At 42.7% G+C, this 17,468-nt stretch overlaps 1 protein-coding gene across 1 annotated transcript in view; it reads left to right on the forward strand.

The window, feature by feature from the left end:
- Nucleotides 1-4,643: 4,643 nt before the first annotated feature.
- Nucleotides 4,644-17,468, forward strand: part of galnt13 (polypeptide N-acetylgalactosaminyltransferase 13) — a gene marked incomplete at both ends in the record, with an annotated part of 32,236 nt that continues 19,411 nt past the window's right edge. Inside the window, 5 exons of the mRNA XM_083777490.1 lie at nucleotides 4,644-4,785; nucleotides 10,492-10,660; nucleotides 13,201-13,367; nucleotides 13,917-14,124; nucleotides 16,663-16,833. Of these exons, the coding sequence (XP_083633616.1) occupies nucleotides 4,644-4,785; nucleotides 10,492-10,660; nucleotides 13,201-13,367; nucleotides 13,917-14,124; nucleotides 16,663-16,833 (857 nt within the window). The remainder of the gene's footprint in view (nucleotides 4,786-10,491; nucleotides 10,661-13,200; nucleotides 13,368-13,916; nucleotides 14,125-16,662; nucleotides 16,834-17,468) is intronic.

The following is a 17,468-nucleotide window of genomic DNA, read 5'->3' on the forward strand; positions in this document are numbered from 1 at the left end:
CTTACATTTGGTCTTAAGAGGATCATCCCTCGAGTCTGATAATCACCTGCTGTTCCTGCTGGTGGTGGTAGTAAAACTATGGAAACAAAGGAAGCACTGCATTTGTCTGAAAGGTTGTTGGTTTGAATGCCGTGTTGTGGGTCTGCAAAAAGCACAAACCAACACATGCCTAAAGTGTGCCACTAAAGGTGCCTGCCTTTAGCAAGGCATTCAAACTTCAGTCTCCTCCATGGGAAAACTTGTTCACTGGCCATTTGGCCAACCATGAAGGTTGTTGTATTGGGACCACTCCCACGTGTGAATGTGTTACTGTATGAATTCTAAATAAGCTATTGGGGCGGCTGTGGCTCAGGAGGTAGAGCAGGTCGTCCATGAATGACCTGTGAGTTGGCGGTTCGAATCCTGGCTCCTCCTGTCTACATGTCGAAGTGTCCTTGGGCAAGACACTGAACTCCACGTTGCCTCCAGTGGTTGCCACCATTGGTGTGTGAATGTGGTAAGTGAAGACGCTGGCGTTGACTGTTCGCCGCTTCACCTCCAAATGTATGAATGAATGGACCATTGTAAAGTCATTTGAGTAGGCAGTAGAGTAGGCACGTAGTCACTAGTGCATAGAAAAGCGCTATAAAAATGCAATCCATTATTATGATTATTGCTGGAAAACTGATTAACTGAATGCATGCACAGCACAGCCACAGCACAACAAAGATGTAGGCAGCGGCTACTGTAGGCCTATACTATTCTAATCTAATTGGTGGAGAGCACCATACATTTCAAACACCTCTCTCATTAGGCAATTGGTGTGGATCTAGTTATGCATGTTTGGATTACTCAGGGATACTAATTACTATTGTTAGCAAAATCACGCATTAATTTCGCTGTACCATTGTTAAATAAATCATAAATATATAAATACCACACTGGTGGCTCAGCACCAGCATGGACGCGCGCGCACACACACGCACACACACACACACACACACACACACACACACACACACACACACACACACACACACACACACACACACACAGCAGAGGATGGCATGCAGTTAATGACGTCTAAGGCATGTTGGTGTTTTCAGTGGGATATGTGGCTGGCTGGTAATGAGTGGAGACCTCATTGTAGCACACTGCCCAGTGGACAGGGAATATTCATTTGTACAGATGGTTGGACTAATGACCCAGGCTACTTCAGGGGAGGCTATGAGTGCGGCATCTTGAGCTGCCTGTAGTGTTGTTGTTTGTGGCACCAGACCTAAACACCACTCTGCCACTGATAGGCCAAGCAGATGGTCCAAGATCCAGACAGACATGGTCAGATTGCTGAGGTGGAATTACCATACAACTCAGTATGATGAGAGCGCAAGTGTTTTATACATTCATCTCTCACCATCATTTCAGAGTCAGACCAGAGTTATTCTGTTCATTTTCTCTCTCTACCTATATTTGCAGGTTGCACTGTGTTAAAAGTTTATAGTGCCCATGTTTGGCTTTCTTAATTAAATCAATTAGTTGATTAGACTGTGATACTTTTGTGTGTTACGACTGAGCCCATTAAAGCATCCACTTATTTAGTGTCATTGGAATACAGTATACATTTTTTATCTGTGATTTTGTCTGTGATCCTTCCTTTGTACAGTGTGATCTGAGCTCTTGATACGGACGGACAGACACAGTCTTGCTTTTGAAGGAGATAATGGTTAGCCCAGGGCCATGGTGACAGCTCTAGTGATGGACATTCAGACAGAGACCATGGTGTGTGTCAGTGTGTGTGTGTGTGTGTGTGTGTGTGTGTGTGTGTGTGTGTGTGTGTGTGTGTGTGTTGTGGAGTGCAAAGCCAACAGTAGTATATGCTGCAGAAGTAAGATAAGGACATTTGTCAAATTCCCCTCAGGAGATGCTCAAGGTAGCGTGTGTTGATACGGAAGGTAAAGAGGAATATGGGAAGCTATTTCACACGCAAACACTTACATTAACACATCTGCATAGATACACACAGGCCACAGATGCATTATGTGTATGTATATATGCATCTGCGCAAAGCAACAAACTCACATGCACACACACAGCAGGAGTTATATTGACTATTGAAATACAAATATCGATCGAAAACAGCCTTCTCAAAGTACGGTATGCATCTTATCTTAGACATCAGAAATTTGAAGAATGAATCTGAATGAATTTACTTTGCTCTGATATCCTTTGATATTCAAATCAGCATACTGGATCTTCAATTTACTGTTCTATGCACTTTATATTGTGGCCACAGTAAAATCCTCAGTGTTCATTTATTACTTTAGACTCAGAGTGTATAAATGTAACCAAATGGACCCTGAAGCTAATTTGGTTACATTTGTAAACTCTCAGTTAAATGAACACTCAAGATTTTGGAGTGTCAAAACTGTCAATTGGATGTGCATTTATAAATGATGCACTGCCGCATGCCGCCTATGTTTACGTGCTGCCACTTTAGAAGCTTGAATCTGTTTCTCTCTCCTCAAATAAAATAAGTACTTTACTAGTTTTGTTTCTACATTCATATCAGCTTGTAGAAGTAGGCTAGATGCTCCTTCACCAGTCTATAATTTCGGCATAAGTGAAAATCATGTTAGCAAATAAAAAATAAATAAAATCTTTCATCTAGACAAACTATAGTGGGGAATCTGTCTTCCTGATCTTGGTAACACAACCATTGTAGAGACAGAATCCTCCTAGCGAGAATTAGCTTTCTCCTTTTCCGTTAACCACTTAAACCCTATATACTTTGTTGAACGGGTTACCCCAGGGGTCTATACATGGTGTCGTGAGCTGTCCTCCTTTTCCCCAGCAAATCTCTTCTGCGAAAATAGCCGATTTACTTGAACTGTACAACTGCTATTCTTGCTGAATGTTCCTCTGTTATGACATGCACATAATTGGGAAGCTAGGGTAAATGTGGTTAAAAGGAAGTAATCCTTTAATGTACTGCAATGAATTACATAAAGTAATGGAACACACAAGGGTGAAGCAGACAATAATATTGATCCATTTTAAAAGTAGTTATTGTCAGACTTAAAGGACACATTTTCAACATATCTTCATATATGTTATGAATATATAATATATGTGTGCTCATACTGTACTGTAGCAGGTTGTACTATACCAGGCTGTACTGTACCGTACCGTACTGTACTGTACTGTACCGTACCGTACTGTGCTGTACTGTACAATACTGTACCATACTGTACTGTACGGTACCACACCAGTACTGTACTGTAATGTACCATACTGTACCGCACTGCACTGTACCGTACCGTACCGTACCGTACCGTACCGTACCGTACTGTACTGTACTGTACTGTACTGTACTGTACTGTACTGTACTGTACTGTACTGTACTGTACTGTACTGTACTGTACTGTACTGCTGCCCCATGTGTGTGTGTGTGTGTGTGAGAAGACGAACAAAGGTGCACGTATAAACAGAGGCGTGTGACTTTAATGTGGCAATATAGTTCAGAAACCTGCCTACCAGTGACATCATCGGTGGGTATAGGTTTGGTCGTTTCAAACAAGAAAGAATTCAACCTTGTATTTGTATTTATTATTATTATGTAAGAGGATAGAAACAGAAGATTAACCACCATTGACGTCCCATGACATCATTTTAAATCCAGCACTTAACTGCCAATGATGTCCCCAGACATCATTTCAGTGTTTTCATTGATTACCTTAGATCGCGCTCTTCGCCAACATATGAATGGCTCTAGGTTTCTAGGAAACCGATAAAATCGGAAATGACCCGGAAGCGAAAAGTCTGTCTCCCATCCGCTTCAATGTAAACAGATTTACTGAAATGCATTTATCTCTCTGATAAGAATCAGAGATAAATGCAGGAAAGGATGGCGTTTTTGGTCAAAACAAGCTTTATTCACAGCTCTTAACTAAAGAACCGATGATCGTGGTTACAACATAGATTTTTCTTGTGAAAGAATATACGATTGTGCAGCATTTTACACAGTCATTGTTTACTTCTGGTTCTGTGACAGTGGCGGAATAATTCATTCATGAATTAATACCTGGCAGTCAAAAAAACTAAATTACCAAATGTGCTTGCCGATTATATCACTGGTAGGGATGTTTCTGAACTGTCCACAGCACTCATCAGAGACACAAAGTGAATAGACAGAAATTATGCCATCTGAATGAACATTAGTGAGAGCCATTTATATGAAGCTAGGTTGAAAATAGGTGAAGTAGTCCTTTATTGTCATGTTCCCTCATGCAAGATAAGGTCATCATGACTACGCCATGGTATTTTCATGTATATCATTTGTGTAGCAAGACTGAAATAATGATCAGGATCAGAAAATGTCCCATGGAAGGGGAATAAACACCTTAACCTAAATTTATATTTATTATTTTGCCTTATCTTTACCCTCACTTTCTCTCTGTCCCATTCCACAGTGGGATGACGGCATGACGCCCCTTCGACACCCACCTTCAGTCTCTCCCCTGTCTCCTCACCCTCTCGTCTCACTCCAAAACCCCCATCGGTGGTTGATACGCTCCTGAGCACTTCAACCGCCTGCCCTGCCCGCCTGTCTGCCCTCTCTCTCTCTTTGTCGGACCACCCAGCTCGGCTGACGTCCCAGAGAGGTGATGCGGAGGTTTGTCTACTGCAAGGTGGTTCTGACCACCTCATTAGTGTGGGTTCTCGTGGATGTGTTCCTGCTGCTCTACTTCAGCGAGTGCAACAAATGTGACGATAGGAAGGACCGCTCGCTGCTCCCCGCCCTCAGAGGTGAGTGCTCCTCAGCGAGCCTATTTCACCTCTGGCCTGGAGACGCAGAGACCCATAGGGGGCCTAAATAGGGATCCATCCATCAGTGTCCAAGCTCAGGTGGGAGAGATTCATTTCTCTTTCTCTTGAGACTGGCATTAGCAGTTCTATGATGACTGTACTGTAGTGTTGGCCGCATCTCCAAGGGTTTGGGACAGATCCAGGTCCTTTCCTCTGCCTCCTAGCGCGAACAAAATCCCAATCGACCTGAAACTACAGCAGTGTCCTTCCCTTCTTTAGCACTCAATTTCCTTTACATGTCCATTCAAGCAGGTTTCCAAGAAGCTTGGGGCAGAAACTTCCCGGAGACACACAAAACTCTACTGCTGCCGAAAAAGAGCAATTAGCATTACAAACGTATTGCTTTAAGACAAGTTTAAATGTGTCAAATATTTAGACAGAATTAGACATTCTGTTCAGGTTCAGGCTGCTGACAATTATGCAGCCATTCACTTCTTTGCTTTTTACATTTTCAGGCCATGGAATCAATTAACACCCACTTGATTATGTATTGAATGTAATATAAAATATTGTCCATTCAGTCTATTGTGTCTCTTAAGGCTAGCTAGTAGTAGTAGCTACTAAACCATTATAGTTTGTAAACCCATTATAAATCTAATGTATTATATTATTGAGTTCAACAAATAGATTTAATTGATCAGTCTGAAATAGGCCCATTTAACCACATGGTCTGGACTAATGTATAAATACTATGCCCATATTGTATGTCATATGTCTACATATAAGCTATGGTGATTCATTGAGATGATCAAATTACCATTGACACTGAGTGAGAATGTATTGTGCTTTCTACACATATAGATTTCAAAAGGATTTTGTTTCAAAAACCATTTAGTGGTTTTACATGATGTAGTTGAACTGTTCCATTCCATTGCTCTGGTAGTATTGCCATGTGTCAGACAAAGTGTTTTCTGTCACTGGGGCTGGTCATATCTCATATTATACTCACCAGGTGTGAAACCGTTTTGCCATTGAAAAAGCAATCATCAAGCAGTGATCAATGTGCTGTTATGGGGCTGGGATTTGCTTGTTGGCAGTGAATCCTTCCTTGACTCTTATTCAGAATGATAGCTTCATGTACTAACAACGTAACATAATGTCACATTTAGTTTCTATAACTAAACCCACCAGCTGTATTATCTGAGTCTCAGCTAAGTATATGAAATGGGTTTTGTGAATTGTTTGTACAGGTGACACGATAGAAATTATTATGGTTTGACACCCACTACCCATGTGTAGTGTACTGATAAGTTCTTCAGTGGTTGGCAACCATTGTGACCCCTGAAATACTGTCGAAGATCTTTTTGGCAGGTGCGAAGCAGGCTGGCCTACATTTGCACGCACCACTACCGACGACCGTAAAGACTAGCAGCCTAGTCATGATTGGCTGCCGCCTAAGCCAATGGGAGTCTGAACGGCATAAAAACCCATACTCTGAACACCGCAACACAGCAGCTAATGAGCTTGTTGCACCTGGCAGTTTTAACTGAGTAATTTTCTTGTTTTTTTTTACAAAACACATTTTGAATGTTCTAGTGTGTAAGAGGCCAGGGCCAAATGAAACGAAATGTGGTCAGCTTTCAGCTTGCCTTTAGTACTATACGTCTATAAATGGGAGATTATAGTGTAATGCTAAAGGAAAGAACTGTCTTTAATTTCCATATCCATCATGTGCAATGACTCCTGGAATTCATCTTTTCCTCATAAAAGTACAGATACAGAATTTGTGTACCTTCAGTTGTAGAAAAGATAGTTGCAATGTACTCTAACCATTAGCTATTGATTTAAATGTGATACTAAAGGGGTTACGTCACTATTAAGATGGGGAGCTGAGGTGAAAAGATCATACCACTCTTGTAAATGTAATATCTGGGGTGTGTCAAAAAATCTGAACAAGAGAATGTATGCTCTCGTTATTCTCAGAATACAAAAAAGAACACCCCCAAAAACCTAAAACGCATGAATTATTTAGATACAGTACTGAGGAGAGTTGCGCACCACACAAAGCTTGCCCTCGTTCCACGCAGGCATGCACGCACGCACGCAAACACACCAAACATACTTCACAACTGGTCGATCTACTGCAAATCATCCTTTGCCGGCAGATTTTGTTTGTACCCCGCTTTTTGTTTTTGTTTGTCGCTAGAATTCCATTTAGCACCAAGGGAGGAGCGGCATATGATGCAATTCTGGAGGGCGTTGAAGCCTTGGATTCTGATATGGCAGGGGATGAGTACGAGTTTATTTGATACTTGTATGTCATGCCAGCTGGGTCAGACTGGGAGGAGGAAGAGGTTATAAGAGAGGATGAAGGAACAGGTTGCTGAGCTGATCCAGTCTATAAAGAAACCTAAAACTCCTAGCAAAGATTAAATTAAATCGAGCATGAAAATAGCCTGGAGATGCTAGAGGCCATCCTATGAGAATCGGATAACACAACGTGAGCTGCCTGCACATGCTGTACAGACAGAAGTTTTACACTTGGAATTAATTTATTTGAACATATTTTTTGATGTTGTTCCAGTTTTGATTTTATCGATTTTAAACCTGGCCTCCAAAAATAGAAGATCTAAAGCTCCCAACTAAGGATGTCCCGATACACTTCTTTTGTTTCCGATCCGATACCACAATTGCTGTGTTAGCTGATACCGATACGGAATACCGATACGAGAGAATAATATTTATAACTAGAAAAAGTGCCCTTCTGGGCACAGGTCTCCACCAGGTTATCCACAGATCCGTGCAGTTAGAGGTAAAAACACTTTTTGGCCAGTTATAGCGCCACCTTGAGGCTGAGTTGAAATTGTTCATGTGGCATTTCGTCCTCGGCCTAGTGGGAATGTGGGTGCACAATTTCACGGAAATCACGCGATGTGTTCATGATTTGCAGCATTTTGTTTGAAACTGAGCACTCCTGTGAACTTTGGAAGCCAATCTTAACCAATCAGGATGGAGTCTGATAAATCTGAAAGACCCGTTTCGTTGAATGGCTCTAGAGAGACTGTGTAGCAATTTGCGTGATGTTTGGACAAAATCTGTAGGTGTACTGTGCAAAAACGTGTTTTGCACAAAGCGGCCTCCTGGTGGCGCTATAACAGGCCGTTCTGGAAAGTTTGGGGCAGAGGTTCATGGTTGGCATCCAGGGAGTGTGTGTGCAAAATATGGCATTGAAAAACTTGTTTTGCACAAAGCGGCCTCCTGGTGGCGCTATAACAGGCCGTTCTGGAAAGTTTGGGGCAGAGGTTCATGGTTGCCATCCAGGGAGTGTGTGTGCAAAATATGGCATCGACCGGGTTAACGGTGGCCGAGATTAGCTGTTCACGGACACACGGACGGACGGACGGACGGAGTGCAAAACATACTCTCTCCCCATGCCTTCGGCCTGGTGGAGACAATAATACAAAAAGAAAAAAGATCTTACCGACCGGGAATAATGTTTATAGATATCTAGCTGACTCTAGACTCCTCACTCAACTGTGCACTTGCAGTTTGGGAAACTCGAAAGCAAACTCCACATGTTCCAACATTTTATTTACCTGCCATAGTGTCAACCCCTTACCCCTGTGTCAGATCGGAGGTTAGATTGGCATATTCGCCGATACCGATATGACCTGATATGACCAAATAAGGGACGATCCGATACTTTTCCAATACCGATACAGTATCGGGACATCTCTACTCTCAACGTGTCAGAATGGCTATTTCCACGTGACGTGACACTGGTGTCGTATGATGAAGTGTAAAGGGGTTTTAAAGAAATGCATTGCTAAAAATCTCAATTCATAATAATAAACTCACAGTTCCAGACGCCTCCGCATGTGCCTCATCACATGAAAACACAAGTGATCATATCTCTACAGAGTGTCAGGGGGAAGCTTTTTGATGTAATGGCCCAAGATCAAGCAGCAGCCAGGGCCAATGAATTATGTTGCCCTTAGGACAAAGCCACTGTTTTCTTCCCTTATAATTTGTGGTTTGTGGTCATCATTTATAATGCATGCTCTTTGTCACGAGGTCAGTAAGGGTGTGTTAGGCTGGAATTCTTTTTCCAAGGGTAGCCAACATGCGTTGCTAAGGGAAAACTGTTTTAATTTTGGGCCTGGGGTTACAGCCTGGCCCTTGACCATTCATCTTATTCCAAATAGGCTTAATTTGATAATGGCAGTTAAAAACACCATGCGGTCACAGTGAATGTGCCAGAAAATGAATATTAAGTTGGTTCTCTTCACATCTGAAATACATATGTATGTATGTATGTATGTATGTATGTATGTATGTATGTATGTATGTATGTATGTATGTATGTGTATGTATGTATGTATGTATGTATGTATTTGGTTAGAATGGGTAGGGTTTAAAAAAAGGCAAGAGTTTGCTCTGGTGCACTGGCCTAAAAGTGGGTCCTTAAAAACTGCTAAAACTTCTGAAATGTATTTATGTAGGTATGTATGTGTGTATGTATTTTAAAAGGGGGGGCTTTTTGGTAAAAATCCCTGCCCACAATACCTTCATATATTTAAAATGAGTCCAAAATAGGGTTACCAGTGAAGGGCCAACTGCCTATTCACTGGGGACTATGCAAGGCAGAGGCGTCCACCCCCCTGAGTCCAAGTTTAAGCTAGACCGCGTATGTATGTATGTATGTTTGTATGTACAGTATGTATGTACAGTATGTATGTACAGTATGTATGTATGTATGTATTTATTCAGGCCGTGACCCCCCAAAAATAATCATATTGGAACTGGGGACCCTAGAAATGTACAAGCTCACAATGCCTTGCAATCCTTGATGGTTTACTGCTTCACACTGTAGCTCTTCCCTTCTCTTGTCATAAAACCTTCTAAAGGCAATAATTACATCAAATGTAGGCATTTCCCTGTAAACGGCTGATCTCTGATGATCCGTCCCTATAGGATGATGGATTGGCGAGTCTGGTAAGAGCATGTGTTTGATGGACAGTTTGGTCAATAATTCCACTCAGCTCCGTAGCCAAGCACATCAGGTTAAAGCCTATGTCCTAATGGAGAGTGTCAGCGGCACCATAGAGAAAAGAGCCGGATCAGTCGAGGCCAACAATTCGACATACACCAGCCCGTCTCCAGGAAGGGGTTAGAGGGAATCCTCTTAACCTGAGGCCATGCAGCCAGTGTGAATTGTGTGCCCCCTTTCATGGAAAAAACTGCCTCTACTCTAAGAGATTATTGAAGAGAGAGAGAGAGAGGGTACTGTCTTATGTACGTGGGAGGTTATTTACCTTTGGTGCAACCTTGGAGTGATGAAATCAGATCGTATTTTGTTAGGGATCATTCTATCGATTCTACTTTTTCAATTAATAGAAAAAATAAATTATTAGATCTTATCTCGCATCTTACGACTGTACAATGACAGGTTTATTTTCTGTTCTTTCATCTTTCTCTGTGTTAAAGCCACACTCTCCACCTACAACAAGGGTGAGTTCATTCGGAGTTCATCCCATCTCCACTGGAATCTTTATACATTATATAGCACTCTTTCTAACAACAGTAGAACACCTACAGTGGTGTGATCTGCAATACCTGACCTCCGGCACCGAGAAGAAGGAGGGTGAGTTGGCTTTCATGTGCTGCATGTAATATTCTCGTCCTTCCCCCCACCTTGTGTTACAGCTGTGATATCGCGGAGCCATGAGGGCCCAGGAGAGATGGGCAAATCAGTGAACATACCCAAGGATGACCAGGAGAAAATGAAAGAGCTCTTTAAGATTAATCAGTTCAACCTGATGGCCAGTGACATGATCGCACTCAACAGGAGTCTGCCAGATGTCAGGCTGGATGGGTGAGTTAAACCACAGTTATACTTAATGGTAGATGCATGCAGGTGTTTCTCACAGAAAGTAGCCAATCTACAAGCTCACAACACTTCGTGCTACAACGAGCATAAACGCATAAACTTAGGAGCATTTCCACGCACACATGTGCAAACGCACACAAATCCCCACTGTTCGTTTCACAGCCTCTTCTTCCATATCCTATGCTTTGATAGCTCAGTGGATGCTGTGGTGCCTTTATATTATAAATGAGCTGACATTTCACACAATGCTTTGTGCTTTTATTACTTATATGTTTCTAGACTCTTGCCGCTTTAGCGCTTTTATGTGTTGAGAGACATTGGGCTCTGGGTTGGTGCTGGGTCATTTGTTTTCCGACGGCTCATTATTCTGACTGGCGCGTTATTCTGCTATCCCTAACCCTATCCGAACTCTAACATACGTAGACATAGTCAGAGTAATGGGATGTCAGCATTATAAAATGCTCCAGAATTCCATCTAGTTCATTCGACAGCTCAGCGTGGCAGCAGGGATTCCTTACAATCTCAGCGGGGATGCAAACAGTGCAGAAGGTGGTGTTACTACAAATGAACCATTCTTACTGTCGTCATTATCAATTTTGTTAGCAGCAAGATCAGAGTCAGATTCGGATGTTTTCTGAACTGGTTTTGTCCGATGTTGACAATGGACCAAACAACAACACTGAATAATTATTAATTACGGGTACTGGTTTTGACACTGGATGCATCAGATCCCTCAAGTGTATACATAATGGCTGACAGGTTGATGGGAGCGAAGCTTTGTTTACAGGCGTCTAAGATCCACTTGAGGCACATAATGAAAGCCCAAAGAGCAATTTGCGTGAAACATGAGCACATTCATCTCCAGCAGCTGATATGCACAGGCATTCTCCTCTCCTGGAGAAATGACCAAAGTGATTCATGTTTATGTATTCCAATCTAGCATGAATTCTCAACAGCGCTTTCATTAAGCACAGTCTGAGGTGTCTGCCAGCCAGCGTTGAGAGAAATTATGGAATAGCTTTATTGCACACCACCCTCACAGCTGCCCTTTACCGAAACAATTTCGCTGTATGATGCTATTTAATTTTTCAAAAGTAAAAATGTTGATCATATTTGCCCATACAGTCAAAATGTTACACTACATTTGAGAGAGAATTCATTTGCATAAGGTACCCCGTATTTCCTTCTACTGGCTCGGTGGAAACATCCCAAGAGTGATATTACAATACACAGCTTGGCTTTGCAAAAATGTCACCAGTCGCATGGAGAAAACTGTCCAGTGGACAGTAGCCAGCAATAGCCAGCAACCACTGCCTCTGGATGGAGAATAAGACATTGTCAACTAGGCCATCCTCTTGGGCTAGTTTGTGTCATTCTGTCCTGTCACTGTGAATGGAACCCATAGTATGCTGCCTGCTTGGCCAAATGTTGCCACCCAGGCTCTGCCACCTCCCACTCTGCCACCACGCAGCTTCATTCTGTATTTAACATTGCTCCACTATAGCACCGTCACAGTCCCCTGACCTCAGTCATTGCTTTTAATAGACACCCACCCAGTTCAGACACGCTGACATGACTATCAACCCTTTCACATACTGGCTACAATATTTCACACCACATTTCCAACTAGAAGGGGAGTTGTGCCGCGAGGAAGAACCAAAAAGCTACTGACTGCGGTAAGACCTGCAAGGAGGGTTTGAACATCTGCCTCGACCCCGATCGTGGCAGGCTTTAGATTGACAGCACTGGGTATGTATTTAGAGGGTCACAGGTGCAGTAATAGGAAGGACACAAGGTGCCAAGCTGTTTTAACCAGGCAGATAGAGACGGTACATCACGGCTACAGAAATTACATTGGAATAGACCGGTATGTTGATTGACATGTCAAATAAATAGGACTGGACATCCATCAGTTTATTTCTGTGTTTACTATGTAGGATCACTCCCTTACCCAACCGGTGAAGTAATGTGTAATAATAATAAGACATGGACATTTCCATTATAATATGCTTAATTCATACGTGCCGGTGTTGCGCTGCAAGACTAGCCAATCTAGTACAGTGGTTCCCAAAGTGAGGCCCGGGGACCCCTAGGGGTCCTTGAGGGAGTTTCAGGGGGTCCCCAGCTAAATGATTGTTAGTAACCAAATGGACCCTTATGGGTCTGTAACTCATTGGCAACATTGGCGCCCCAGAGATAGAAATGCCGTTAAATAAGGGACCATAGCCTAATTCAGGTCAAACTGGGGGCCCTTGAAATGAAAATGGTTGAAAATCACTGCTAGAGCCATACAAATCTTCTCTTATGGGGGTCCTTGGCATATATTTTCAAATGGGGGGTCCACTGAACCACTGATTTAGTAGCTCAGAGTCATAACCAACGTGTACAGTAGATCATGTTCAACAGAGATGTCCCCATGGATTCTACTCCCCAACATGATTCCATTACCTTAATGCAGCTCGCCTGTACTTCACTGCACTGCGCTGTGCTGCATTCAACCCAGTCCTTTTTCCATTGTTGATTAGATGTAAGGCCAAGGTGCACCCGGACGACCTCCCAAACACCAGCATTGTGATTGTGTTCCACAACGAGGCATGGAGCACCCTGCTCCGCACAGTCCACAGTGTCATCAACCGTTCCCCCAGACACCTGCTAATGGAAATTCTGCTGGTGGATGATGCCAGCGAGAGAGGTAACTTGGTACTAGTATGCACAATAAATAAAGGGTCAATAGTATAAACACTATAAAGCTCACAAGAGCTTATTTGCATTATTACCCCTTATCTGCGGGGGTTGATTCTTTTCCCTATGAATTAAATTGTCATTTGCTTGGATAATTTGTTTCACTAAATTATGTATATGAGTGTTGTTATTCCTTGGCACTAATGAAAGGAGGGGGGCCTAGTATAGAGCCCCTCGGAATCCGGTCAGCTACAGTAAGTATAGGGTTTAATGTGGTTAATGTGTTTCTGAGGTGTAAACAAAGCACACTGCAACAACTGTTCAGAGAGCTTACTTCTGCAAAAGGGTGGCAATAGCTGAATGAGTAGCTAGTAGCTACAATGTTGCAAACTTTGTATGCATTCATATTGTATGAATGCACAGCAGCACAAAGAGAAACACACACCAGCATGCAGGTTTGACATCGCGAATGACAAGCAAAAGGAACAACTTTGTCTGAACACATTTGTCTTTGGAGCCAAGCATGCAGTGATGCGTCACAAACATGTCGTCCCTGCAGACTTTCTGAAGAAGAAGCTAGATGACTACGTGCGGACACTGGAGGTGCCAGTGAGAGTTCTGAGAATGGAACAGCGCTCGGGTCTAATCAGAGCCCGACTGAGGGGGGCAGCCGCCACCAAAGGACAGGTCATCACCTTCCTGGACGCCCACTGTGAGAGCACCGTGGGCTGGCTTGAACCTCTTCTGGTCCGGATCAAAGAGGACAGGTGGGAACTGCATATTACATGCGTGATGTCTTTTAGGGTACAGAATTCACGCCATTCATTTTAGAATTATTGAGACAGAGAAACAAATGAGGTTATTGTTATTGATGCAAATGTATCCAGAACCCAGTCTCCTGTGCTCTCTTATCTTCGCACAACACTGCATCAAACACACTACAATTACAATGCAAAGTTCCAGGCTGTGTAGAGAGGCCAGAAGCACTTGTGACTAGTACACAAACAATGAGATGTTTTATTTTGACATGGCTGAGGGCAGTACACACACAATCTTGAGTGCATCTTTGCGCCTTCTGAGTTGAATTAACACTCACGTTTTCTGTTTGCTGTGCAGTACTGCTGATAAGAGTGATTATTCATTCTGTTGTAGCTTCTGTTGCTGCCTCAGAGGAACATCTAACCCAAATTAGCTTTTTGTTTGGGTGAGCTGTGCTAGAAGTGACACAAATTGCAGATGCCAGCTCCAATCCAGAGTAAAGAATAAGTGGATGTGTGATAGCTGTGACATCTGCTTTTTCAAAGCAAATGCTTTCCCAGTACAATGCTAAATCTGATGGCTTGTTTTGACTCTAGTCATGATGCCAGCTATGTCCATTATGATTGACAGGACTTATATTGTGTATTGTATTATTTCTGTTGAGCATGTGGGATATCACTTTAGTCTTGTTTCATAACTGCTTTGCAAGAACAGGGGGAAGGTAAGGTTCCTGTGTGGAAGTGTGACGCTATAATGGAGAGAATGATGATAATTTTGCAATGCCTCATCTCTTATCTGGGGTCAGACATTCATTTGCCGCAGGTGCCTGGCAGAAATTAGTATCATATTACACAGACTATTATATTATAGAACCATTAAACCTTTATGCTCCTGCACATGTATCGATGTGTGTAAGTATGTTCAAGAGCATAGAGGTGCACATACTGATTAGATTCTGTGTGCAGGAAATGTATAGTACTCAAATCTCTCGCGCCTGCGGCGCACTCTCATCTACCGTCATGCGGTCAGTGTTAACTTGTTGTTTCTCCGTGAATTTCGTGTGTCTGAGTGAGAGGCACACACAAACCGTACATTTTGAACGAAGACAGACAGTGATGTGCGTTTGGTGTTGTTCTGTGTTGTTGTTTTTTCCACGTGAATAAGAGAGACAGAGAGATAATCCAAGCGGGTCTGTGGTGTTGTTGTTGTTGTTGTTAAACCGCATTTGTGGGAAAGCCTGGTTACATTTCCCTTTTTCGATGAGATACAGAAAAGGGCTCTCTCACACTTTCAACACAGAGCGAGAGAACTGCAAAAGCTGGGTGTAGGAAAGCCACGCTGTGATTGGCCAGTAGTCACAGACCCCACAATGCTGGGTTGAAGGCCGAGACAGTGACGTATCACGGCGACAAAGCACAGGTGTGAACAGCACTTCCGCATACTTCCGCGCTCCATGGGCACAAATATGTGGGCGTGGAATTCTCCCAAATGTAATAATAGGTGCATGTGTTGCTGAGTGCATCTGACTGACAATTTTAGCTCTAGGACAAGAACATTAGGGTTGTCAAAGGCATGACATTTTAGTTGCAGATTAAATGTTATACAAATATATCTATTGATTTTAATGTGATTTTGGTATTGACCATTCAGACATACTGTATACATTTCTTTGCCTTTTAGGTTTTGTATACAAAGAAATGACAATGATCGGTACCAATAATCATAATAAATCATCTACTATGGCCAAAACAGACGTAGCGCGTGGAAGGAACAAGTTCCTTTCCCCTCCATCAGGCACCCTGGCTGGCCAGGGTGCCTGATGGAGGGGAGTTAAGAGACCAGGATTACTGCATGTTTTTTGTGAGGGTACCTACCCCAGGGGACACGGGGAGAACATGCAAACTCCACACAGAAGGGCCATTTAGCCACCCTCGCCTCGGGTAGGGAACACGCCCCCCAGCACCCACAGCGTCCCCAGCGGGAATCGAACACAGGAGTCAGGACCTTCTAGCTGTGAGGCGACAGCACTACCGACTGTGCCACCATGCCCCAGCTTTTTCTAAGATGGCTACTTTATTTAAGATTTAACTCAACTCTAAATCAATAATGCAACAGTGAGATTCCACTAAGTGGATTTTCTCCTTAGCAGTCATGTCTGGAGAAATGACAAGCAGATGCCTTTCTCTGTGTATTGAGTTGGTATTAAAGCAGTGAATTATGCAGCTACAGCATAAAGCAATATGTGTGGTCAGCAGTTGGCAGTTAATTTCTCCTCTCACCTAAGGAAAGAACACTTACAAAACCATTAGTTATACAAAAGGTTTATTCACAGTCTGAGAATGAATAGAGGCTGCTGGCTACAGTCTGGGGAAAATAGATGTGAAAGAAGACATTAATAACTTTACAAATGTGTATGATTCTTTTCCCCTTTCAATGATAATGCCAAGTTTAGTTGTATAATACGCTTGACATTTACAGTAACGTAAATCCTTTTTCATAAGCTGTCAAAAACATTTATTTTTTTTAACTCTCATGAATGTCCGCAGGAAAGCCGTGGTGTGCCCTATTATTGATGTCATAAGCGACGAGACCTTTGAATACATGGCAGGCTCTGACATGACCTACGGCGGATTCAACTGGAAGCTGAACTTCCGCTGGTACCCGGTTCCCCAGAGGGAGATGGATCGACGCAAGGGGGACAGAACACTTCCTGTCAGGTACACTTAAGGAAATGTGCCATCCTATGAAGCCATTTCCAAAGCGTTTTGTCTAAAGGTCTTTGTGACTGACCTGACTGTGGCATAATACCCAATACACCAATCAAGTGAGGTTACACTCAGACGTCAGAAAAACGATTTAAAGTCCAAATCGATGTTGGCTCTCAGTTAATCATCTCAGCTGAGATATAATATAGGTTGATTGTAATGGTGGGAGGCTGCAACACAGACATGGCTGGTTTACACATGATCTATACATGGTTGTGCATCTTGTTTCACACTAAAAATTGTTGATCTACAAGCTCTACAATGTCTCGCAGCTCGACGTGTGCCAAGCTTGTAGATTGGCTATTTCCGATGCACGACACTGACGAGCAACTTTGTCTAAAAATCTTGATGAATTGAATACCCAGGACCACAATTGAAACAAGCCCCTAGGTCTTTTTGTGTTATCTTTTTAACAATCGCTGTAACATCGTACCACTGTACTGTTGTACAAACTACACAAAAATCTACAAAAAAATTCATGCTCAAATTCCTCTGATGACCATGAAACTTCCATTTTCACCTGCAGATAGAAATTGATGTGTTTCCTCTAAATATAGTATATCCATCCAGTCTACAGTAGCAGCAAG

Source organism: Protomyctophum parallelum, assembly GCF_964188405.1.
Source record: "Protomyctophum parallelum genome assembly, chromosome: 11".
In the NCBI taxonomy this organism is placed as follows: domain Eukaryota; kingdom Metazoa; phylum Chordata; class Actinopteri; order Myctophiformes; family Myctophidae; genus Protomyctophum; species Protomyctophum parallelum.